Genomic DNA, 27,342 nt, shown 5'->3' on the forward strand with positions numbered 1-27,342 from the left:
CACCACTCCCAGCATCCCTAACACCACATTTTATCCCCCAAGTTGTCATGTTTTATTCTCATTAGGGCTGCAAGCTGCAACTACTGCCCCACCTCCCTACATGAGCTCCTGCAGTCTCTGCATCCCTGGCACAGAGTATCCACCACCCATTTCTGTACTACTACAGACATCCTGTAGTTTCCACTCTCTGCACGCTGATCTCCAGCCCACCCCTACCCACCCCACAGGGTTCCAGCCTTGCACGCTATTGCTTATGTGTCATACCCAGCTGCAGCTCTAGGACTGCATCATCCCTGAACCCAGCCGCGGGGACTGAGGTTTGCTCCTGCCAACATCTCGGATACCTGCAGTCTCCCTCCAGTCTAGGGCTTCACATCAGCAGCAGCTGACCATTCCAGCAAGATCTACCCAGCGCACAGAGTAGGGCAGAAGCCACGGACATTCCTTGCAATCAAGAATTTTCTTTCTTTAGGTCTCCCAGTCCAGAAAAGTTTCACCAAAAGTTACACAGCAGTTCCTCCTCCATCCTATGGCCCAGCACAGCAACCCCACTTCTCCTCCCGCCACGCAAGGACAGCCACTTTATGCTGCAGTCACTTCAGGGCACCATTATGGAGCTGTGCAAAATTCAAGGTGTCCACAAGTATGGTGGCTGAGTGACTTGGCCTCCTGACAGCATAACTCGCAATTCCTGCATTCCCCTTACAGAAAGGGCTAAATATGAAAAAAGCATGAATATAACAGCATTATTGTTTTGGAGCTGAGAATAGCAATAATTTTTTCCTTCTTATCATAAATTCCTCTCAAAAGCCAGTTAGTTACTGCAGTAAAGTACTCCTTTGTAATCTCAAATGCAGAGTAATATATTCCAATAGAGATTTTACAAGAATCAGCTCATGCTTGAAATCCCAAAGTTCATGCTTCTGAACAGAAAAATATGTTTTCATTTGAATATGCCTTCTCTAAACATTTGCTTTTTATTACTGTACTCCCTCTAAGCATACTGTGTTATGAAGAACACAATGCAGATTACCTAAGACATTATTTATCTCTTATCTGTTGCCTTCACAGTATTCACAGCGGTCTGTTTTGCTTTTCTGGGGTATCAACCAGCAGTTAATTCATCTCTCTCAGCAAAAACTCTCCCTAAGTCAACATAAGAGCAGAGGATGAAGCTATCTTCAGATAGCTTCACACAAGCGTGCCGCTGACCTGGACGTTAGTGCAAGGGCAACTCAGACTGATGGGCTTTTCCCTGGGTGTACAGGGAAGGGAGGAAGGAAAAAGGGGTACAGAGATGGGGTGAGCATGAACAACTTAATTATATGAGGATTTTTTTTTTTTAACGTGTTTATAAAGTTCTATCCTAAGCCCCTTCCTCATCACTTTGCCTCTACCTCTGAGTGCTATATGCTGGGAGAAGGGACAGCACGGGAACCCAGTATAAGCCCACGCACTGCAGCAGCATGCAGCAAGTCAGGGGCTTCCAGGAAGGACCTCACGCCCTGTGCGAACGCAGACTGCCTGCACCGCAAAGCACAGCAGCCATGTACCAAAACCACACTCCAAGAGCCCTGGCTCACAGCCTGGTCAAATAAAATTGCAGGCGATTTCACCCCGTGCGTGGTATCTTGAAGAAATATCGAAACCAACAGTATTGTGTCATTAGTTTCACTGATCATCAAGTCCTTTGCAACTCATGTTTTAGCTCTGAACTGAGGAAAAAAAAGGGTATTTATATTGGGAGAAATGCTAGCTACAACATTTGGCAGCTCCTGGGTTATTTCGTGCTGCATTTACTGCTTGAGAGCTCTTGCATAATGGCATTTCACAGAGCACTGTCTGAAAGCCTTCACATGCACCTGCAGATTTCTCGATGGCATTTGCTTCTGTTGAGCTGCACAAGCTGACACCAAAGCATCTCCCTTTGAAGTGTGACAGACAGGTAGCCCCCAGTTCTCACCTCTGACCCAGGTCCAAATGTCTACAGTAATATGCACAGACTCTAGTCTCTTCCCAGCTGGCTTCAGACTGAGTTTTCCTTCAGTACCAGACCTAGGAGACACAGGGAGGGTAACAGATGGGCAAAATCATGCACTCTGGGATGCTGGCTGAAGCCAGTGGCACAAGTGCAGAAGAGTCACTTGAATTCAGTCTTGCAGCTCACGCACTCCTTCTGTCCTGGATACAACCTTGTGGCACCTGATTTTTATGTCTGGCAAAAATATACTCAATAAGCAGCTGACCTCTCTGCCCTTTTGGGACTGCAGCGCTGAAGTTGCCTTCACCTTTCAGAGGTTCAGATGTGCTCCAGCATGGTGATGGCCCCTTCTGGCAAGATCCAGCTTTAGCCACGCAGCTACTCCTGCTGCCAAGGCTCAACAGTGCACCTGCGCTCCTGAGGGAGAAGCTGTCTGAAGACCACTTGATATTTGACCTGCTGTGTCACCCAGCAAGGTGCTTCAAAATGCCATCACTACCCCAGGTGCTTAAATAGCCTTCCTGTTGCTCACCCTTATGCAACAGATGGTTCAAATTGTCTGGCACATATGCACCGAATTCATACTGAAGAAGTGGCAGGCTGCTAACATCCTCTCTACCGCCCTTTTGGAAAGGAGTCAGGAGCAGACACCAAACACCTGCAAACATTTGAGGCTGAAGTTTTCTTTTTTTGCATTTTTAAAGAACCCTCCTCCTGCCAGGCTCTCGCAAAACAGTCTTTTCATGGTTAGTTTAATTCATGTATGTTTTATTTGTCTGAGATTCATAAGTAATGTACATTTATAAACTTAATTCTAAAAAGGTGGGTAAACCACAAATATCAGACCTAAGACAGTATTAACAGAGAAGAACACAAGAACAACAACATTTTGTTAGGGGTTAAAGACCTCCCTTTGCATACTTCTCCCCTCCCCTTGACTTTCAAGCCTCCTTTATGTTAAGATGACAATCCATATAATTGAAATACACTTCATTAGATTAAAAACTAAATACTTGCAGAGCTGTGTGGTGAGAGAGTTCGGAACCAGGAGCAGGGATTAATCATGCATTTCCCAACCGACAGTACAAGCAGACTGAGCTTCACCCTGACCAGATACACTCAGGCAAAAATTCTTCCATCTCTCCCATTCCCTTCAAAAACAGGCCAAACACACAATTTACTAAAAATGGTCTTTAGCATTCAAACTATTATTTAAATTAGTACATAATTCTCAAATATGGGTAGCCTTTCAGAGCACAGCACAAGGGAGTATATTTATTGCCTACAAAACTGCCACATTCAATGGTTTTCAAGTACCTTGTGTTTTAATCTTAATTAAGGGCTTCATGCTTCCATCTTGGCTTCCTGAAAATTCCCCCCATGACGAGTACAGGTAGAACACTTCCAAGGACACACCAGAGAACTTTTAATGGAAAATGCTGCTGCAATTCCAGCCCAGTCCTGCTTATAAGATTTGCCTGTACATATCTAACATACTAAGTATACCTAACGTACTAAAATTTTACATAGTTTTTTAAAGATTTATTTAAAAATATAAATATAGCTATATAAATAAAATCTACAGCCATGCCTATATCTCCCTTTCTTCAATGGGAAAAATCATCAGCTGCTGGTTTTCACTTGCTCACATACAGAATCGCACACACTGGCCACAACCCTGCTGTAGTCCAGCGCTGGCTTATTTGAAGAAATTAAAGCCAGGACCAACTACCAGATTTACAGATTCAGTTTTTACCATCACTCTCAGAGGCTGCTCCTTCACTCACCGTGCCCAAGACACATCCCTTCCATGTGGAAGGACACATACCTGCCCCACAGACTTGTAGTGAGCCTCGCTGTACAGCATTATAGTGAAGATACCAAAATATCCCGACAAGTTGCTTTAATTCTTTTAAAGCCTCAAACTAGACACTTCATTCATAGTAAGTGATAGTATTCATTAAAATAAATGTTTAACAGCCAGTTATTAGCAGAGTGGTCATACTTTAAACATTTAATTTGCTACCGATACAGTTTTGCATTAGCAAGCCTGGAAAACAATTACAAATTACACAATTCAATTTTCCAAATGGATTATTCCATAACTAGACAGAAAGACTGTTTAAATTACTTCTGCTGTTTCAAGGCAAGATTAATACAATCGGATTAAAACTTAGATCCCCTCGAGGAATCAGTACATTCCTGTCAGCAGTATGCAATTAGTTGGTTTAGTATTGGAATATTGAGGATTCTTCTGGCACACTGCAAAGTCAAAAGTCACTTGGAGAAATAATAATTTCTTCCTTCCTCCAATATTATTTTGTTAAAGCATACAGTAATTTGTGGCTGATTACTTACAGTTACCAAGTGAAAACTAGACAGCTACCTGAAAGGCAACTCTGCATAGATTTTGTAGCCCTGATCCTGATTAGTTTCTCTCCCTTGTGGGACCAAATGAATTAAGTGGGCAATTTGCTTTGTGTATGCAAATTTCCAGTTCGCTTCATAAGGTACAGATGACTGTTCTCAGATGACCTGTATTTTAGGACACTTTAACCTTTCCGCTTTTAAAAAAAAATAAAAAAAGACTAGAAAGTATTTAAAGGTCAGTATTATAAAAAAAAGTACTTTTTTTTTGTTGTTTTGAACTTTGAGTGGCAAGGACATCAAAATTCAGCCTCTGGTGCAGGGCTGCAGAAGGGGACACGTACATCACGTGTTCAAACGCGAACAAATTGGACGCCCCAATATGACAGAAACACCACCGAGACACCTCGGAAATGCTGCTTGTGACCCAGACTTCAAATGGATAAAGGAGAGACCTTGGCTGGGTAAGGGTGCCAAGGAGATGTTGTACGGTCTCAGTCCACAGCAACTCAGCTTCAGTGGCTGGTACCACCACGGTGCCAAGAGAACAAATGCTCTGGACAGACTCTTTCCGCTAATAAATTGAAATAATATTTGCACTTTAATTCATCACAAGGAAAAAAAAAAAAAGCAACAAAATGAAACAATTTAACACTTCAGTGAAGGAGGCAGGTGCTATTGAAAAATTAGCTCCATTCATCAGTTTTCTTTTTCTACCCTTTACAGTTTTATGATGGATTAAACCTTTCCCGAGATTGATGGGGTGAGCAGGGGCTCCTCAGTTTTCTGGATTTGATGCTGCTTTCAACAGCATTTGAGAATGAATTCAGAACCCAGGTAGGAAGTTAATGACCATACTTCTGAAACACTGTAATCTATAAGTGAGGTTTTCCTCTTACAGTATCATCTATCAGACTGAACTGCATTCACCCTTAGATTCATTAGCACAAGCTTATGACACAGTGACATTTGACATGTTAACAGGACTGGCTGGGCTTCTCATTTGTAGGATTAACTTTATTGTCAGAGACAAAGAGAAGCAGCCTTCTGTCCAGGAGTGACAGAACTAGAATAGTCACAGAAAAGCTTCTACGCACCATCAAGATGTTATTGCAACAGTTGCTCTTGCTGGCCAAACGTACCTCAAGACAACCGCAATGACCATCCTAAACTTCCGGATGATGTCTTGAGTACCAAAGTCACGTTAATATTCTACATCAAAACCAGGTGACAAGTAGTGCTAGTTGAAGACTCTGCCATATTGTTTGTTGCAGTTTTTAATTACTAATTAACTATGCTTTCTATAGAATCAGTTTAACCATAGAGCAGTACAGAGCAGCAGTGACATGTTCTCCTTTTTCAACGCCTCATATTTAATACTGTTAGAAGCTGCATCATTCACCACCTTAGAATTTCACACATTTACAAAGCTTATTTAAAAAAGAAACTCATTTTTATGTACCTGTGCTCTTTGTAAGTTAACACATTTTTGCCAGAAAATGCTATTTAATATTCATTAGCTTCCTTTCAGTAAGGTTTGTTAAAAATAAACAGGACCCATCAACCTGTATAGCTGATGACTCTAGAACTAGAAGACAGCCTCATTTACCATCACAGTGAAAAAATGGGGACACTGAGCCGCACTGCCAAATGGCAACGCTGCGTAAGTGACAACCTACTGTCCTGGGCAATCACATTTAAACTGCTCTACTTGGTTAGCACCACTTCATTACAGAGTGGCAAAGAGGAGTGATAAACGTGGAGAACAAACGCTGATGGCAATGTTCCCAGAGCAGCTCCCACAAACGGCAGCGAGATCGCTGCCCAGTGGTCCAGCCTGTCTGCACCCCAGTGGCTCTCAGCAAGCTCAGCCGCAGAGTCCAGGCTGACGTGGTGCTGGGAAGACAGATCTCCATTTTGTACAGGAGGACCACAGGCTTTCTGGCAGAAACCTCAGCAATGCATCCCGTAATTTGGGTCTACACACCTGGAACCTGAAGCAGACAGATGTTTAGGGGAAGGGCTCGGAGCATCGGGGCTGGCAGTCTAGCTCAGCAGGTCCAAGACACCAAAAAACCAGAAGCTCAGACTGATCATCTCAGGTACACTCAGCGTAAGACTCAGACCCCAAGACACCGCCCTCCAATTCCTGAAAAGGAGACTTAGGATATAATCTATCAGTTCACTCCAGCTGGAACCAGTGCTTTCAGGAGTGCACTCTACATTCAAGTGACCTGCATTCAAGTTTGTTTTACTCCTCCAAAAGTGACCAATTGTGGAGTTTGACCATTGTTCATTCCTGTCAAATAAGCTACCGGAGAAATACAGATACTAAAATTACAGAAGCAGCAATAGTTTAACAGTAAGTAACTGTTAACTATAGACTAAGCTTGACCTAAAGCTGAAAACCCCTCAAAGCCAGCGGGGCTTTCTACGGTGCTTTAGTCTGCAGATCCAGATGCAGGAAACTGCTGTTAGGTTTCATACACGACAAGTGCGTGCTAACCTACAGATTTTCTTGAAAGAAGAGAAAAAATTCCAGCCCCATTTAGATTCCTCATGGATTTCATATCCATTACCTAATCTGAACGTCAGGTCAGTGTGTGCTGATGATATATTGGATGAATACAATGGAAGAAATACAGATTTGCATCAATAATTGACAGAGCCATACTAATATAAATGCAACATTTCACACAAAGCTGGAAATAGTCTTATACACACTGTGCAACCCTCACGCACATCAAATAAAAAAAAAATGCACTTCTCATTATTTTTGAAAGTTGCTTAATACAAATTTGAATGAACTATTTCTGGGCATGACTTACTACAAATAGCCACAAGTTTTATGACCAATCAATTACAAATTACGTGGCATGTAGACAGACAAGTCGGAATTCAGATTCAGTATTCCCTCAAGATTTCCTCCTAAATGTACGTCAAAGTGAGTAACTGCAGATCAGCCTCAAGCTGAGCTGTGCTCGCCAACTCCTAGGAATTTATGCACATAATTCCTAATCTTCTAATATATTAAGCTTTTGCCAGCAATGATTATAAATTAAAGAGTTTCTTATTTTCATCTCCATGCCCAGGAGAATTACACATGTAAATCCTCAGATGAATATGAAATGTGCACATAACTCCAGAGAAGTGATTAGAGGGAAAAACTTCCATTTTTTTAATACCAGTGAATTTAGCAAAGGTTTCCACATCAGCATTGCAAGAAAAATTTGCACATTGCCCTTCATTTCTGTAGCTGTGTACTGTCTTCCCACAGATGCAAAATCCTAGTAAAACGGGAACCTCTAAATACCCAGCTTTTTGAATTCACACATTACCTTGGATGGTTGCTACTGTAATTATGAAGAGTAGTAGTCATTGCAAAGTATTTCAGTTCTGATTTTAAAGGGCTGAGGAGAGAAAAGGACATCTTCTCTAAATATAAAGTAATTTTCCATTAGCTTAGCAAGATGTTTGCTACAAAGCAGAAAATGGAACACTTACTCTGCCTCCACTAAATGAAGGAACATACAAGTGGGTTTAGGACCTTGATAGTAAAAAAAGTTCTAATTTTCAGGCCAATTAATACATGTCAACTTCAGATTTTATTCTTGATTGTAGGTTAAAAAAAAGTTTGAGAACCAACCATATTACCAAGTCTTACCTTGTGATAGCATCTAAAGTAAGCAGCTCGTTCATCTGAGAATTTCTCCAGCCTCTTTGGCCCTTTGCTTGAAGCTTTTTTGAATACTAACCAGCATCTCTGGTAAATCTAGAAACACAAGAGAATAAACTTGGCATCTCCAATGACTCGAATATCACTAATATTTGCATAGAAGTTAAATGCATAAATCAGCTGTTGCTCTGGAGCTACAATTAATGACTCTCGGTAGCTTAGACAAAACATAAAATCAAGGTAACGGATTGTTACATCCTATTTCTTTTGAATTATGACACAGTCAGAAATTCTTAGGAAGACGGTGCATGCTTGCATCAAAGGTGCTAGGAAGAAAGAGCTGTAATTATGCTTGCAAATGCAGGGCTTTCTAGGAAACAGCTCTTTAAAAATAAAGTGACACACTTTTCCGTGTAGATTTGTTACTAGTTCCAGTCTTGCATGCTTAAGACAGACACGAAGAAAGCTTGAGCAGACAGGTAGGAATGGACCTTCCATCACACAAGTATGAGAGATAAAACCGTAAGTGTATATTCTATGTATAAGGGTAAATGAGGATACATAAGGGAGAAGGAATTGCATTACCAGGTAATGAAAGAGGCGGATCATTTAACTGTAGAACCCAGGACCATTCTGACAACTGGCGTTTTGCTTTCAAGGTCCAGTTGAATTTAAATTCAAGTCACTTAGGGCAGACTCTGTGCAGAGTGGTTGAAAAAACACCTTTCCATCTACAGCATTAAGCCACTTCATCTCTCAAACTTCTGCCACCATTTCTTGCAATCTTCCCACCTATTCTTTAACTGTGGTGCACTTTCTGCCATCCTCTTACATTCAAAACCATAGCTCTCAGCTTAGATAACATACTGGCTGTATAGAAGGAAAAAATTATAAGCCTGGCCAACTGTTCACAGCCTACATTCAATCAGTAATTCCAAAGTAACACCTGGTAAGTTAGAAATAAAACAAAACTGCCACTAAAATTAGTGTGATTTCAAAGAAAAAAGTCTGATCAGCCATTATCAAGTAGTTCACAGCTCTGACAGAGCTCCAAGGCAGCACAAATTCACTGGAGTGATCAGTGATGAGACCCATCAAAACATCTCACTGCCTCCAGCTAAGCCAGCACCCAACAGGGTAACCAGCAGACAAGGCAACTCCATCCTTTGAACCCTTGATGGGTTTCTAACCAATGTATTCAGCACAAAACAATTATGCCCATGAAACGTATCTATCACTTTATTTCTGTGCCCAAAAATGATTGTTAGTTGACTAGCTGTGCTTCTTTCACCAGCTTTTAGCTGTTTCTATAAAGATGTTCAGGGAACCTTATTATTCCTCCCATCTTTATTATTCTGCCTCACATGTGGGCACTCAGACTCCTGGCCCACTTGGCTGCAGAAGCATTTAGCATATGGACAGGCTGCTCTGATGCCAGGCACCAGCTGAACCTATCAAGATTTTCTTCCAATTTTCCAGCTTTTTGGCCACTCAACCTGTTCTGTTTAATGCAAGGGTTTGAATTGAATTGTTCAAGAGTTACTAGACACTGACCAAAATGAGAGCTTACCACCAAAAAAGCAATTCAGATATGCACCCACTTCTACTGGAAGAGACTGTCTACATTTGCTTTCTGAGAATCTTGTTTGCTGGGCCCAGATAACCTCATAACACTTGACAACAAAAACTCTCCAAAACCCCACCCAAAAGAGATTGTCAGAAGTTTGAGTATTCAGCCCTTTTGCTTTTCAAAAACCTATAGTTTTAACTTTAGCAATTAGAAGGCCATAGAAGAGAACAGAATCCTTTAGTAATGCATTTGCCATTATATAACACACACAAGGACAGCTACATGATGATGATGTCCTACTTAGACCATTTGCACTCAGAAGCATCTCTCTGGGTCAGCAAGCATCTCAAAGCTGTAGCTGCAAGAGTGAGCTCAGCAGCACACAGAATTAGGGGCAGAACAGGAGAGTAACATTCTAATACAAATAAGCAAATAAAGTTTTGCTCTGCCTCCAGCTGGGCACAGGTCCAGGATGGTTATCGTCCTTCCAAATGCCGCTAGGCGCCTAAGTACTATTAACAATCAACTCAAGTCAAGCCACGGTAGATGGCTACAAGTTGGTGCTACTGGAATTTACTACTGCAGTTCAGCAACGACTAATCCAAGACTAATTCTTAGATTTAGATCAGAACCAGGGCACAGCTGGGAGTAGGGGGGCAGGGAGAGACCAAAACCAAACCCTGTTATATATAAGTACCTCCAAGGATACAAAACCAAAAATCAGCCTACAATATAAATACTGGTCTTTGAGTTTTGGTTCCACTCCCATATTACAACAATTCTCTAACAAAAGAGTCGAAGGGTTGTAACACATCATGCCAGTGCCTTGGGACAACATCATCGTGACCCAAGTAACTACACCTACAAAGAACAAATGGTATTCATGATGCTAACTTCAGCAAACTGGAGAAAAATCAGGTCATGAAGGTCCCTCCCCTGAACTTCCTCCTCTTTCTGTATGAGCTAGTCAGTTCTCTCCTCTTAGGGAATCTCTAGGCAGAGAGATACTACTGCAGTAGTAGTTTAAAGCACAATAAAGTACTTTGTTTTCATTAGAGACAATGAATAAATTTTTGCCTGAATATACAGTTCGGAATCCCATTAATGTTAGTGATCTAATGGTTAACTCCTCTCTGCTTAGCTTATATAGACAAACTCAAAAAGAAGATACATCCCCTCACTTTAAACCTGCTTAGCACCTTCAAAAATGAGATAATGGAGCCATCAACAATGGGTACTATTATCACAGTCACATTTCTATGCTCCCATGACACATATATCTGACACACAAACATCCAGCACCATCTTAACTGAGCATAACTACATGATACCCTAAACCTCTAGCAATAAAGCAATAAAAAAGGGGGTTGGACTAGATGACCTTCAAAGGTCCTTCCAACCCAAACCATTCTACGATTCTATGAATAACCAATTTGGCAGCATCTGCCTAGGAGCACTGAAAGCCCTTCAACACAGTCAACACACAGATGAGGTGATGTGGTGCCCAAGACAGAGCTAATCATAGACCCTGTTATGAGCTACAATACAGAGCAAGTAATTAGGTCTTTGATGCCATCGTGATCTAGTACATGTCTGAGACTTGTCAGTATATCTGCAAGTTGAAGATGACACGTGAACTGTTTACACTGTTACAGCCATTTTCACAGCAGCAACAAGAACCAGCCCCAAATGCTCTTAGGTGCCTATTCTGTCATGAATACTTAGCTCACTTATCCCTCAAATCAACATTTTCACTACTACTCCATGAATAGGAATTAGTTGAAAGTACTGCTGTAATTACTTCCACTCCAAACACTTGGGCTGATAGTGATTAGATAATCCAAACAGCAAATCAGGATCTGATGTGCTGAGAGAGAACAGTAATAGCTTTCATTTGCATAGCACCTAAAACTTACAAAGCTCTCGCTGTGAGCTCTTCTGAGAAAGCCTAACTCAAAATTTAATTCGAGTATCAAAAATTAGCATCTACTTCCTCTGGTCTCTCCTGAAAATTTCAGCTTCTAACAGCCCATCGAGCAGGTAACCACATAAAACTTGAGGGAAATAATGCAACTGTTTATCAAGTGGATCATCCAAAACCCAGCTAGGTGATTCAATATGCATGTCCAAGGTCACATCAAAACAGTTCTATTCTTGGCTTTAAAGATCAGCTGATATAAATCATTACCACAAGTGAAGTCAAAGAAGGAGTGACTTCAAAGGAATGATGCAATCTGAGTATTTGGATTCCTGCCTCTCAGTGCTATGCCTTCAATACCAGGCAGGATTGCTCAGCCATTCCCATGCTCCTTCTGATGCTGGAAATACACTGGCAAGTAAAGGAGCTATTAACCTCAGCTGGAACCGGTCAGCATCTGGCTGAGTAAAGTGGAAAAATTTCTTGTGACTTTCCTGGGTGTCATGGTTCAGCTGTGGTTTGAGAATACTCTCATGCAGAGAGGGAAACTGAAGCCGGAGGCTTGCTGTCCTACGTGATGACCCAAGCCCCTGGACCATCCTGGAAATGGATGTGGGGAGGGAGACCTGCCAGCCTTCACCACCTACCAACTGATCAGAAAAGCAAGATAACCAAGAGCTACATTTTTAAGCGCCTAAAATGTCATTCTTTATACGCGAAGCACAAACTATTGCACACAAGAAACAAACATTTGAATTTAAAAACTAAAATTTGCATTTCAGTCCAAAGTAAGTTTACCCCACCCCTCAATACTTCCGTTCAGCAAGTGACCTAAAGAAGCATCCGGAAATAGGCAAATATTTAGAAATTGGAGGGGGGAAGCTATTTTTCATATCTTGGGGCAGGGGGGTTAAAACTGGCTATTTTTTAAAACCAAGATACGTGGCTTCCACTACACTACGGCAAAGCAAGCCTATTTTACTTCAGGACCTAACAATCCCACCTCTTGTTTGTTATTTAAGAGGGATATAGAGGTCAGAGACAGCAGCACAAAGTCTCATCTGGCGAATTTCTCCTTTGCGAACAAGGGAACCTTCAGGGAAAGCCGCCCTATTTTATTCATGTGTTGTGTTTTTCTGCTCTCTGCCCTAAAACAAAGAATTCCAATGAGCTGCATTTACAAGGACACTGAACTTGCTGTCAAATAAACACAAACTTTGCTTTTTTAAAAGCAGTAGCTGAAAGTACTATCATGCAGCTTGGGATGATTACCAGAAAGCCTGGGCTATTGCCAGGAACCTGTCTTTTGTGACTCTGATAACCTCTAGAAATAGATAATCTAGTAAAGGCACAGCACAATAGCACAAGAAATTTCTCACAGTATGTTCTGAACTTTTTTTTTTTCCCCCCTGGGAAAAAAATGCTGCCACTTTATCCAGTGCTGGTAAGATAGCTCACCCACTGAAGAACCTCAGTTGCACATGGGAACTTATTTGAGCGTTCTTGCCGAACTTTGCCAGGGAGTCTCCAGCAGACCGGAGTTTCAGGTACAAGGTCCCTTCCAACAGGGAGTTGTTCACACAGGAAATCAGCCAGCTAGTGCTAAGTGTTTGGATCTTAATTCTTCTATTTAAAAACTGCCTGAATGTGTCACTTCTGATTCAAAAGGTGGTAAAGAGCCCTGAAATAGGATTCTTAGCCTGAAGGAAATTTGTGAGGAGGCTGGATCTAGAATTTTGCTTTGCATCTAGAAAAATGAAATACTGCCAACAAAGGCAGACTGCAGCTCATTCATTTAATTATATTCACTCCTCAGACATGTCTGAAGCAGTAGATCTCCATTAGGCAGCTGTTTCTTCATGAAAAACTGGAGGACTGCTTGCTAGTAAAGAGGTCTAGGTACCAACAAGTATGACGATGCCTTATGTATCATGCTGAATGGGACTGTGTGGCTCTAGTGAAGACCCCTCAATCTTTCCACGACTTCACAAAATAGAAGTACTTAATTTGAATGTATTTCTTCCATACAGTTATGACTTGCCTCTACTTTTCCAGCCCAGCTTTGTCCTTTGCCCACTTCCTCCCCATATTGGCAGCCATGTTCAGTTCTATTTCAGTCTGAAAAAACACAATGTAAGTATAAAGCAATTACAAGTAGATGAATTACTAGAAAGAATCACATAGCTGTAAACATATCTAACTTGTACTGAAATGTGTTTAGCACGATTTAAATGGTGTATAGAAATGTAGACTGGTTCACTGGCTTTGTAAAATAAGCAGCAAAGTTGTCCACATGTCGTCTGTAAAGATATCGCCGCACTTGGCAACAAGACAATTTCACTTTCCCAGAATACTCATTTAATGTGAGTGTGTTACGAGTAAGCAATATTGCATTATTCATTGTGATCAGGTTATAATGACTATATAAATTAAACTCGGTTTACATCAAGCTATCTTCTTCTCTGGGGGACCAAAGAAAATAATCTAGATGTCTCCTTCCCCCGAGAAACACATTTGTGGAGAGATAAACCTCGCTCTTTCCTCTCATTCAATATACATCTTCAGAAACAATATTTTACACTAAGAAGTCTTCCACAGCTGCTAATAGGGAATGAAGCTGTACTCTTGTCTCTGTGCCTGTTCAGAATACATGATATTGCTCAGTATTGCAAAGCTTTTTCATCAAGTTACAAAATCCAGCTTTGGCACTGGCCAGACCTTGCTATAAGACCCATGCAAAAAAAAGATGCTTGGCAGATCTTTATGAATCTATACACCTTCTTTTACTCTTACACTTATTAATGCAAGTCACAACAGATGCCTACTGCTCTAAAATACGAGACATTTTAATCAGTCCCTCCTCTTCAAAAACTCTTTCTTTCTACCCCTTCCCTTCCAACTGGAATTGCATCAACCAGGGTGGGATTTTTGTTAATGGTTCAGGCTCAGAACTCAAAGCCATTCCTCCAGCCTTAATTTGAAACACCAAACAGCTGGATTGGAGCCTACAGATGCATTCCCACTTGGCACACTAGTTAGAAGGCAACTCTGTTCTAAATCTCTTTTTTTCTTTTTTGTTTTGGTCCTTCATGATTACATGGGATTCATTCCACAGACAAGATTTACGTACTTCCAAAACATCCTCAGCAACTGAAAGTCTGTGTGCAGTGATCTCGGGCACATTGCCTAAGCCATGGCAGGGTGGTGAGGAGCATAATCTAAGCGCATAGTAAAATGGCTCACCCACGACTACCCAACAATTTAGTAATGGAGCCTTTGTTTTATTTTGTGTCTATACTATGCTCTGTGACAAAGGATGTTGACAGGGAAACGCAAGTAGCATTTTACAGGTTTTGCTTGTAACTGGTATATATTAGTCATTGGTTCAGACAAACGGGAAAAAAATGCCCAACAAAAATGCTGCTGCTGCTGGCACAGGTCACCTCTGCCAGATTTCAGGATGGAATGGGCTCATTGAAAGACAAGAAGGGATTTGCTGATACATTCCAGCCTGGTAGAAGATCATTTCTTTAAAAAATTTTTAAAGGGACACCCAGGAGCTTATGAGAGCCCTTTACAGTGAATCATTGCAATTGGCAATAAAGTAGTTTGGAAGCAATGTTCCCCTTCAAATTGTTGAGGCACTCAGCAGCTGGAAGTCTAGAGTTCAGAGGCATCTTAATTACAGATCCTGGCCAGAGCACATTACCACTGAAATCTCTCTGACTGTATCTTTTGAGGGCTTTGGAAGGACACTATGGTTCAGTCCAGAGAGGGCAGAGAAGCCACCACACTTGGGGGGGCACCTAAAACAGCATTCTGGACCTCGAGTGGCAGGGAAAGGGCTCCAGAACGCAGGACACCCAGGAGGCTGGCACCTGGAACAGAACAGTGAGAGCTGCTAATGCAAACTGTCATGAAGAAGACAGGGCTGAGATTTAGGACTTGCTTATCCCACATGAGTATCATAAGTGTTCTGCAAAGGAGTCATTTCTATCCCCTCTCTACTCAGTGCATGGTGCCTTGAATTTGCATTGGCAGGTGCTCCTTACATGCAACTCACAGGAGACTTGTTGATAAACTAATGTGTAAATAAATTACACTGTGTAATAAACTACACAGGAGATGTAAGGGATAAGCAGTCATGCTGTTTGATGTGATGGAGAGCAATATATAACTTGACTCCATTTTTTAGTTTGTCTAATGACTGTCTAGAATTTTGGGATCTAAAAGACATTAAAAGCACGATTTTAACTTCCAGTCTACTCTGCAAAAATGATGAGTTGGATGCGGTATCATTATAAAGAGAGCATTACCTGAAATATCCTGCCACTTTCAGGCCGTTCTTCATGGACTTAGAGCCTTCAAAGTATAGGGTTGCTGGGTTTTGGAGGGGGGGGAAGGTGTTGGGTTTTTTTTTTTTTTTTTTAAATCATACACAGAAAAGGTTGTAATTCTAGGCTGCGTAAGGCCATTAGAGGAGAGTGCCTCCAAGTGCCAAGAAGCATTTACAGCAGAAAGCCTCTCTTGCTAGTGACATTTTAAACAAAGTCAGACTGGAGTTAAGTATCTGATTTGTCTCCTTGAACATCTGCTAAGCTTTATATATGGGCACAGTTAATTCTAGGCATGAAACTGGATAGGAGAAAATCAGCCTAGGACTCTAACTACTATAGGAAGAAAAAATAGTAATGGCTTCAATGCAGACTAAAAACTGACTCTGTGCAGCCAGCTGATGCTGGCTGAGCTCTACAGAGTGCAGTGGGATGTGCTGTCCTGCTGGGTCAGGCCATTACTACGGTCCAGTGAATTAACACAATTTAGTGCTGTGTTAGAATTAGGTAACTGCTGAATAACTTAAAATCACTGCGATGAATTATGGTTTGGAATCATTCTCTTTTGTTACTAAGTATCTGACTTGGTTACTTTAATTACATGGGCTATAGGGGGAAAATGGCATTGATACAGCTCATTAACAGTTCACAGAGCTCGCTAATTAGCACGTCAGATGCAAAGAGGCTGCAGAGCGCACATGCACTAACCCTTGGTAAGAGCCGCCCGCAGCTCTAACGAGCACCAGCTCACCTGCTCAAGCCATGGTAGGGGGATGCTCTCCTGCACTTGGCTGTCACAAGGTGCAGATGGGACTGGGTCCATGTTTGCAGATGAACTGTACTTGCTCCCAGACTCCCAGCAACAGGCTTTCTTTCAGTGAATGAACTCTTGAACTCTTTCTTTAATTAGTACTACACAGCTGGGACATGAGAAATTAATAGAAGTTGGGTTTGTCCATTTGAACTGATGTGTAGATTAGCCCAAGCTAGTGCAAGAGGACTGCAAGAGCCAGTGGAAAGCTGAAGTCTACCAGCATAACACCAGTTGTAAGCATTGTATTTCAGAGTTGGGCTTGTTTTAAGACTACACATAATGAGACAAAAAGAAGGCAGAAAGCGCACATGAACTGGGCTTTTATCTCAGTAAATTCTTCAGCAGTAAGCTGCCAGCATCCAAAGCCAGACAAGGGAGAAGGGCTTTAGTTGCTCGGTCTTGAGTGTGCGACTTCAACAGTTCAGCTGTACCTGTTGCCACTTGCCCACCTGTTAAATTCAGTTAATGATCCTTGTTGTGTGCTGCTTAGAGAGCCAAGGATGACAAATGCCCTGCAAGCCCATAACTAACAGATGGGTATAACTGCCCATTTTTGGCCCGGTGTCATTCTTTGCCATTCACCAATTAATTTAACTGCAAGCTTCAGAAAGCATCCCAGGTTTCCTGTAACAAACACATTACCTCCCACCCCTACAGACACCCTCCAGACACCTCAAGTATGTCTCAAGCTTAGTCCATCATGCTGTCCCAACACAAGGTAAACTTATCTTATTCCTTCCACATTTTTCTTTCAACCCCTGACATCAAAGCTATGCAATCATAGGTCATTCCCCCAGCCTCTCTGGAGCTTGGATCAGTTTTAAAATCAAAGTGAATCTGCATGAAAGAGCAAATAATGCTACCAAGTGAGTCACTGCAAGCTGGACTTTACCAAAATGTAGTTACAGAATTACAGTCCATTAAATCATAGTAACAAGCACTTCAGCATTGCCCCAAATAACTGAAGTGGTTTGGCTAGACTGCTAGACGGACTGATACTCTGCAGGGAGAAGTTCACGGCAGTCAAAAAGCATTTCCCTTTTCAAGCACTTTGCTGCACCGGCTTGAGAGTGATAACCTTCAGTCTCCCGAATTACTCCAGGCATGTCCACAAAAGGATCCAAGCCACAGCAGAAAGCCCAGGGGCCTGTAGTAGATGGACTCCATCCCGGGTATAAATTGATGATCCTGCACATAAGAGCTCCGTTGCTCTGCCAGAACTTTTAAAGCTACCAACCAGATGAAAAATGTCGCCAGTTTGTCCAGTATTTTAAAAACAAAATTCAGACAGTTTTCTAGTAAAAGTGTAACTGAGGCTGAGGGGTAGGGTTTTGTTTGTTTATTGGGTTTTTTTTTTCTTTTGTTTTGGGTTGGGGGGATGGACTAATACTGACTTAAAGAAACACAGATTAAAACGGGGATCCCAGAGCCAGTATTTCCCTGGTAGACTTCAGCTTTCCACTGGCTCTTGCAGTCCTCTTGCACTAGCTTGGGCTAATCTACACATTAGTTCAAATGGACAAACCCAACTTCTATTAATTTCTCATGTCCCAGCTGTGTAGTACTAATTAAAGAAAGAGTTCAAGAGTTCATTCATATTTAGGTAGACTCCACCCTCAAGAAAGTCTGACTGCTGCATAAAAAATGTCTAGGAACGCTTAGCAGAATACTGCCTTCATTTGCACTACTTCATTTAACAGAGAATAGCCACTTGTATTTTACCATAAGCACTGTGCCAAGAGTATGCCACTCAGTCGTATGCAGTTAATTCAGTACAATCAGCTAACATCCATCCTCACTGGTGTGGAGACATTAGGGAGAGCATTAAGAGGAATTTTTCCTTTGCCTACCATAGGGCATTGATAGTTCCCCAGATAAACATTACTTGGTAAGTAAAGGGACAACTTAATCTCCTACATTAATGTTACTGGGGAGAAATACCAATGGCTTTTACCGTATTGATATTCTGAATCGAAACAAATTACATTATTTTCAGTAAAGTGGGAAAAACCCACTATTCATTCCAATAGCTTGAACTTTCACTGGTATTTCTGACAGCACTTGATGAAGTCGGACAAGAAGATAATAGGAACAGTCCATCAACTTCCATGGTATACCTAAAACTACACAAATGTCAAATTAAGATGTCAGTCTCAGGTGCAGACCTTACATCTGTTAGTTTCTTTCAAGTGTTTCCACAAACACCGCAAAATGTTAATTTATCACTGATCTAACTTCAGGATAATGCCCATATACCCCAGCAGGAGAATCACCTTCACACTGCGTAACGAATTGATGATGAAAAGGCATCAAAGCCACAGACGACTAAATTTCACCTGCTTATAATTGGGTTTTCTTTTCCTTTCACTGCCTTTACAATCGTTCTTGGCATATCCTTTCGTATGCAGAGCAGCTAGTGCGGTCACCTCCAGCAACCGTACAGACCTTTGCTAACAAAGGCAGAGCAAAGAGTGAAAACGCAGAACCGGGACCCACAACTGGCAGAACATGGGGGAAGTGTTCGAGATAAAAGCAGAAGAAAAAGGGTGTTCTGGTCAGGTTTGCATTAGACTTGTTAAAATGAAAACTCCATCTTTAAAACAAGATAGCAAATGGGTAAGAACCACTTGTTTACTAGTTAACTCAGTTTATGAAAAAAGGCAGATTTGGAGTCTCATTGTTTCGCTTAACAAACTAAGCCCATCTTCCAAAGAAGAACGTGGAAGGTAATTTAGCAGAAAACATATGCTGGAAAGCACAAGAAAAGCTGTTCCTGTTCCTAAAAAGGGCCACCATCAAACCAGGAATTTCATACTCCAAATCATGATCTGCATAATCTCCCATCTTCTACCTCTTGGAGAAAAATTGGAACCGTTTTAGGCTTGGTTTTGGGGATTTTGGTGGGGTTTTTTTTGGAACCAAATTAGGCTCTCTTTTGTTTCTCTCCACACAATCCTGAAGATCAGATTTGCCTATTTTTAAGATATGCAAACCTCCAGATTTCCCAGCTCAGTTTAGAATCATAGCTTGGGCTATGAGTGATACCCAAACCAAACTCAGATGCTGCCCCAAAATGAAACTCAGATAAGAAAAGCGGTGTGATGAGAAGTGGGGGGCCATGGGAAAGGTATCAGACCCTTGCTTCTCCGTCCTGTTTTCACAAGGAAAAAATTAAGATACCTTAAGAGAAGAAACAAAATGTAATTCCTCCATGTGACTTGCAAACCCTTCTTTTACCTCATCCTGAATACAGCGCTAAGCACCCTGGTCCTCTACAGATCGTGCAAGGTGAGCAGCTCCCGAATGACAAGCACTGCTCACTTTTCTCCAACTCAACTTGCTTTGCTTCGAGGATCTTTGCTTCAATTCCAGAGATAACCCCATCAAGGCACCTACTGACTTGGACTCGAATGCCATTAACTCCGTGCCAGAGGAAATCCAAAGGGGACTTGCTCATGGGCTGACAGACCCAGTGCCAGCAGCCAGATGGAGCTGCATTCCGTCTTGAATGACATTTACTGGTATTCCTCCCCTTATCAGCTCAAGAATAAAAGCTCAAACTTCCTAAGCAATGTCCTGGATCCTATCCCTGCTGCCACTGACAAGTTCCAAGCAGTAAAAAAAAATCTTAGTATCTGTGAATATGTTCCAACACCTTATTTAAGAGTTTTCTAAAAATATGAATATCCAATGGGCTTAATATCTTGCAGGTTGACATTGGTACATAAGAAATCTGTTCAGTTTTTTTCTGTCTCAGTGCTTCCAGACTGAAAGGAGCTGTATAGCTGAACACTAGAGTTTGATTAATAAAGCTGCTTCAAATGTAGATACAGGCAGACAACTCTTCCTTCTCCTTCCAACCCCCCGCCTTACATCATTCTTGTTTCCAGTTTTCACAGCTCATACTCTAAAATCCCCATATTAACTTTCTGGCATGCTTATTCAAGCACCAATCTCTTTAACCATATGGTTCTAGTCCTGCAGATTGTCTCTCCCCCATTTTACCTCTCCTCCCACAGGGTTTCACAGAAACAGTGCTATGCAAAACTTGTAAAAGTACATGTCATTTTAAACGTTCAACACCAATCTTCTCAATGAAGTTTCTACAGAAGTCAGTTTAATTAAAATCAAGAACAAAAAACCCTGAGAGCTTCATCTCTTTTCAGCTTTTGACAGTCAAAAATTTCTGCTGAAGTTTTTTTGTTTGTTTGTTTGTTTTAAAAAAAAAAAAAGGCTGAAGTGGATAAGTCCAAAACTTTAGACAAAAGTTTTTCCAAACTTCTAAGCATGAATCAGTTTTCCCATCTAGTCCTAAAGCAACTGTATGCAGTAAGCATTAATGCTGTACTTTCTGAGGAACAGTCTATAGCACAAATTGTATTTTCACACTTAAATCTAGTTTATGAGCACTGTCCAACACATAAATTCTCATGCAATACTCTAATACAAAAGATTAACATCCTCCTAATTTTAGGTGAATTATTCCACTTATTTTCTAAATAAAAAAAATTCTTTATTATTGTAGGTAAAGCACTAATCAAAGTAAGAAGCAGTCCAGAAACCTAAGAATGATTTTTCATAATTTTCAAATCATTCCAGAAATATCTAAGTACTGCACACATTACTGCACTTAGGCAAGCATTTCCTAGAAACAAGCAACTGGTTACAAAGTTGTGAAGAAGTTAGCTCCCTCCTCTGCCACAAACTGAAGACTAAACTATTACAAATTCCTGTGATGGGGCTGGCAAGCAGAGCCCTAGTTCTGCATTGGAGGACACCACTTACACCACATTCCTTCACACTGACGTGATTAAGAGTTTTTGAGCTAGTCAGACCCATCAAGCAAAGAAAAGTGACACGCACAGATCTAGTTTCTGTCCTTAACAAGGTTAATACTAAAGAGGGAACAAGTCTACTGTTGTAGTTCCAGCAGCCACATCTTTTAGAAGACACCCTGTTACAGTTACCTACTAATTTTTACTTCCCCGATTTCACTATGATCAAGACTTTACTGAATTTGGTGATTCAGATCCGTGTTAAACAGTGTTCAGAAGAACAGCAACCAGACAAACTTTTTTGACTCTATTAATGTGACCCTTGCACCAGTGAATCAATGGTATCAACACAGTTGCCTTCAGAAATACAAATTCTTATTTTTCTCCTTCCCTTCACTCCAAGAAGTCAGGTCCTACTTAGCAGCCACATCGCCAGTAACATTCAGCACTTGCATAACGCCATTCTTGTAATGAAAAATCACTTAATCATGCCCAAGTTGATTTGGAGACGCACAAAAAAATCAAATTACGCTGCCCCATCAGGGAGGGCGAGGACACTGAGGAGGAAAGGCTGAATCCTCTGACCCACATGCTCCCCAGAATGGCCAGGAAAGTGCCCTGCAAAAGCAGTGGGTGGAAGGAAAAGGTCTGGACTGAGCTTAGTTCATCTTTAGCTCTTGAAATAACCTTGTTTCTAGAGGTATGGGCAGAAGTTTATCCATCTTTAACAAAGGTGGTGAAAGCCATCGTTCAAAACTCCATTCTACACATTTGTTCCCGGAAGATCTGGCCCCATCGGAGGACAGCGACAGGAAGCCCCCAGGCAGGGCTGCAGGAACACACCAGATGCTGGACAACCCGGTGCTTGCCATGACTGCAACCCTGGAGGCCACTGGCTGATCTCCGTGTCCTTAGGAAACTCCCATGGACAAACACCAGTGCTATCAGGATTGCACTTTTGGGCTTCAGCTGCTAAAACCCCGTTCACCCTCACGTTGGGTGCTCAGATCTTTTTCTTGGATCCAGCCCAAATTTCCGTGGAGGACCCACTCTAACAGACAGATGAGGCTGATCATTCCTTGCATAACAAGGAGGTGCCTCCAACAGATGGGGTTACACACAACCCCAAGAGCAGGCTGTGCAGACTGCAGATTTAATTAGAAGTGTTGTTAAACAGATACGACTGCAAGAACAGTTCTGTGCCTCGCCTCGTAAGTGCAAAGTGGAAGATACCTCATGAGACAGGATTCTGCAAAGATCTGTTAGCAGCGTTTCCTTTGCCAGACAGAGGTACAAGAAACAGATTGCTAGGTAAAAAAATTCCACTTTACTCCTCTCTTCCTCTCCATGAGCTTTATTCTCTGACAAACAGATACAGAAGTCTCTGCAGAGACCTGGATTTTTAGGAACAGACACTTGGTTGTTAGCACAGCTCCATTAAAGGCAATGGATCCTCCCAGATGAGTGTTTTTAATAGCCTGTAATAATTTGATAGTAATACAAACTTGTGGACCAGACTCCCATACCTCCACATGCAGGAAATACCTTCATAAAATCATGGCAATGATAAAATAAATCAGGCTGCCTGTTAATAATGTCCAATTTTGAGAGTTCCACACATTATTTTTAGTGTGCAGTTTGTCTTTCTGGGTTGTAAACATCCAGCATATCTAGTTAGCAATAGCAACAGTGTATGTTCTAGAAAGATAAATACTTTGTAAGGCTTCTCTAACAAACAACAAATTGCCAGGACTATTTGTTTTAAGTGCTTCTGTCATGCAGAAACAGTAATCTATGTATATTAATTCAGCAGCATATGCTGTCCTACACTGTTCCAATTTTAATAACCCTGCCTTTTATACAGGAAAAAAACTTCATCCTCTTCCAGAATACAGGTCACCTTAATTTTCATATGCAAATTATTTCAGCATTTCCTAGTCTGCTCTTAGATACATGCGATCTTTGGTGTTTTCTTGAACCCCTTGTGAAAACATGTATTTAAGCTTGGGAAGGCTACCTCTACGTTTGTGAGAGCCGAAGTGGTTTTATAGCTCCAATTCTTGCATCTTCACTGTGAAATTAAGAGACAGACAACCTGAAACATGCTGAGAATAGCCAGGGAACAGAAATAGTTTCAATGTTAAAGAGAAGTTTGCTGAAGCAGAAAGCATCACAACTGTTACACTTTCTTTGCTTTGTAATGAAAGAAATAAATATGCAAACAACTGTACATTCAATTTTTTAACCATAATTCATTCCTTATTTCAACCTGGATTTATATTGGATTATGGCATAGACCTCTTATATCAAAAGTCTTCCGGACTAAAGACATTTTAAGAGCTTTATTAGCAAGACAGATAAAGATCGCTTCAGCATTGGGAAGTTTGTGACAGAGGGAAGAGTGCATAAGAGCACAAACTACCATAGATGGCTCCACATCTATTTTTAAGCCTTAAAAATTTAAAAGATTCTGTCTCTCCTTGCTGTTGGATTTTTCCTGGAAGATTGTTCAGTAACAGTCTCCTCACATTGCCTGTGCAGAGCTTTGATCCACCTTGTACCACAGCAGATGAAGCATCGCAGTATATAGAATGAAGCTCACATTTTGATATGCTTGTTCTATTAGTGAGTTTAAAAGCAATACTGTCTGAGAAATGGGGATACAATGGAAATGCTTGCACACAAGCCAGATGTGTTCATAGTAGACAAAGCCTGGGAGAAAGAGTGCAGTCATATCTGCGCTCTCTTAAGGTACGTTCAGAAAGGTATTCCACCCCTCCGGGAAAGCAGCACCACGGAAGCCACCACAGCCAAACCCTCTCTCGGGAAGAAGGTGCTTAGTTTCTAAGCCAGCCAGAGGAATGTTTCTGGAAGCCAGTGATTTCTAGTCAATCAAGCATTGTGCAGAACCAAGCGAGACTCTACAAGGCTTTGCATAGCTGTGAATATGCACAACTCCTTAACAGAGACATCTCTGCTCACCACAAGCACATCTCAGCTGGCTCTTTGAGGCACTTCTGTTTGATCAGCACCGATTTGCTTTTAGCTGCAGACAGCTCAAGGCAGTTGCTGTTCATCGAAGAGATTGTTTCCCTCTGACACTAACAGTACTTCACCACTTAATACAACAAGACACTCCAAGCGTGTTAACTGGCATACCAGAAACTAGGGGCTGACAGCTAACCCCATGGCATCTTGCTCCAGCAGTCTCCCATACATCAAGAGGCAGGGACAGGACAGATGCCTGCAAACTCCGCAGGGTCTTCCAAGGGGAACAGCATCGTCTTCAAAGCCCTGCGTGCAGGAGGGCAGCCGGCACCCTCCTGGTGCCACACCGTCAGCACTCCCAACGCTGCTGCCTGCACCCCAAGGAACGGGCTTCAGGAACATCACCTGCCTTCGCTTCGAGCCTCCAGCACTTATTCCTGCCTACACCTTGGCAGCGGCAGTAGAAGATACCCAGCTTCTGTGCTGCATGATCCTTGCTCAAACTGAAAAGTGGCTTCCAGCAAACCTCAGTTTAGGTGGGGACACAGGAAGGGTAAGGTAAGCCTTAACAACAGGGAGTTCAATCAAAGCGTTAGACTGCAACCAACACACGCTGCTGGGAGCCTCCCATCCCGTGAGGAGAGGTGGGCTGGCTGCACCTCGGAGACGACTATCAAGCGCCCCTTTCCTTATAAAGCTCTTCAGGCTCACCGAAGGCCCTCTATTCCAAAAATTTCTTCCTGTAATTGTTATTTGAACATTCAGTTGAGCCAGTCCAACCTACAATGAAGGCCCACGTATGTTCACAAGCAGCGCACATCCACCTGTCCTTAAAATGGAAACACAAGAACTGGCCTTTTCATTAAGGAGAGGAAACATCCCCATAATATATTCCCCCTCACACAGGTCACATCTGTATCACAGAACAAGACATTATTTGAAAATCATAAGCACAAAAAAAGCATTTTTAGGTACAGAGGCCATAAAACAACTCCCCCGTTTCGTATATAGGTATAAAGCACTTAATCACATGAAAGGTAGATTGCAAGCCAAAGCACTCAGCACAACAGAGCATCTTCTTTCCCGAAACATAGTTCCAGTGGTCACTGATGGAAGCGCTGCCCACAGAGCAAAGCTGATTTTGTTTGTTTGTTTGTTTTATTCTGGAAGGTTGTGCTTTTACACTGTCAGCAGTTTTTGAGCACACAACCTCCTCGGTGTCACTGCTAATGACATAACAGAGGGGGAGCATGGGCTGAGGGAATTATTTTTTTCTCCCTATAAGGATGGAAAGATTCGGGAAGAGTGCACTTTCTCCTGAATATATTTGGCTCTGCAGAAGACACATGTGATACAAATGTTGCTATGGAAACTATTCTATTAAATAATATTAAATTAAATTTACATATTTAAAGTGCGCAAAAACAGTCCAGGTACAAAACTAATTAGCCTAAATTCAATCTTGAAATTACAAAGTAGGGCCTACCGGAATTGTCATTTTTCTGTTAAAAGAGGCCTGCTTTTGAGCAAGCTGCTTCTCTGCACCCCTTTCTTTCCAAATCTAGCACCTGCACCCCAGTTATTCAGAAAAGTCATTTCTTGAGATAATTTGTAGATACAAGCTCTGCTCCCAGTTCCCTTGGTGATGGAATTACCATAGTGTTACAGAGAAAAACCCAGGAGCTGAATTCAGTCTGAAAAGACAATGCACTGATTACAGCTGTGCCACCATAATATTGGAACGTATTTTAATAACTTCCACTTACACCTCACCACACACACAGTATTGAAATCCTTCTCAATTACACAGGAGTCCTACATGGGGCTGGAGTAGGCTTGTCCTTCCTGACGTTTTCAGGGCATGGGAAAATTCTTTGAAAGTTAGTATTTTAAGGTCTAAAGTATTTTTTTCCCTTCCCACCTCCAGCTCGTGGGTGTCCCACAGCCCTCCCCAACGCAGCTACCAGAAAACAAGCTGTTTGCATCGTTCCTTCCCCTCTGAAGAAGCCAAGCTCCCATTAGTCACTGAGTAAGACTGAATTCAAGCTCTTCCTAAAGCCAGGCAGTAGCCCCAGGTGCTCAGCCAGCTCCAGGACAGCCGTGCACACACCCACCTGCAGCAAGGAGGAAAAGGCACAAAGGAGGAAGGACACGTTTTAGCTGGGGCCGCGTACCGAGAAGCGGGTGCCGACAGTTGCGCTGCTGCTCAAGCAACACCAGCTTGCCCTGCATTTAAAGAACTCGGGTTAATCATAATTACCCGCTTCTACTTGGGTGTTGTAAATCAGGGCACTGGGCTTTTAAGCAGCTTATAGAAAATGCAAGTTACAGGAAGAAATCTTCAGCCATGTTTCAATCGTCTGTTCTTAAGTAGTGGGCCAACACTCTAAACTGAAAACTACAAGGAGAGAAAAGCATTACTGCTGCTGAAACTACTTATTTCCAAACAAATGGAGCAGCAAGATTTGACTAGGTCACCACTGCCCCATAGCACCGGCCTCCGTCACCAGATCTAAAGCCGTGACAGCCAGATCACAGCAGCCACCAGCTTCCCTCCTAATGTTCTCCACAGCACCGGAGAGCTGTTGGGACAGCACGCCCAGAGCCAGGGCAGCTCAGGGCAACAAACTCGGGACTCCTCGTTTTAACAAATCTACGGCCGTGGGAACTCTCTGGGACTTTGCTTGGATTTCTTCACAAAAGCACTTTCCATCACCCTTGTCACGCTTTCCAGCCATTGATAATGACACAAATGTTTGGAATTAGAAGGAATGAAATCAAATAAAGAAACCGTCTTTCCAGAGAAAACATTTAACATTTGTTCCATTTCCAAGGACTCAGTGCCGTTCTCCATTTCTTTCTGGTTTTGCATTCAGCTGTCAAATGCACATCTACTGAGAGGGCACTGAATGCTTCCTC

General features: G+C 42.0%; 1 protein-coding gene across 1 annotated transcript in view; it reads right to left on the reverse strand.

Annotated features, from left to right (window-relative positions):
- The window catches only part of DOK5 (docking protein 5), a 44,284-nt gene that overhangs the window by 15,185 nt on the left and 1,757 nt on the right, over positions 1 to 27,342 (reverse strand). Inside the window, exon 2 of the mRNA XM_075721154.1 lies at positions 8,013 to 8,120. Within this exon, the coding sequence (XP_075577269.1) occupies positions 8,013 to 8,120 (108 nt within the window). The remainder of the gene's footprint in view (positions 1 to 8,012; positions 8,121 to 27,342) is intronic.

This window comes from Pelecanus crispus, chromosome 14, assembly GCF_030463565.1.
Source record: "Pelecanus crispus isolate bPelCri1 chromosome 14, bPelCri1.pri, whole genome shotgun sequence".
Classification (NCBI taxonomy): Eukaryota; Metazoa; Chordata; class Aves; order Pelecaniformes; family Pelecanidae; genus Pelecanus; species Pelecanus crispus.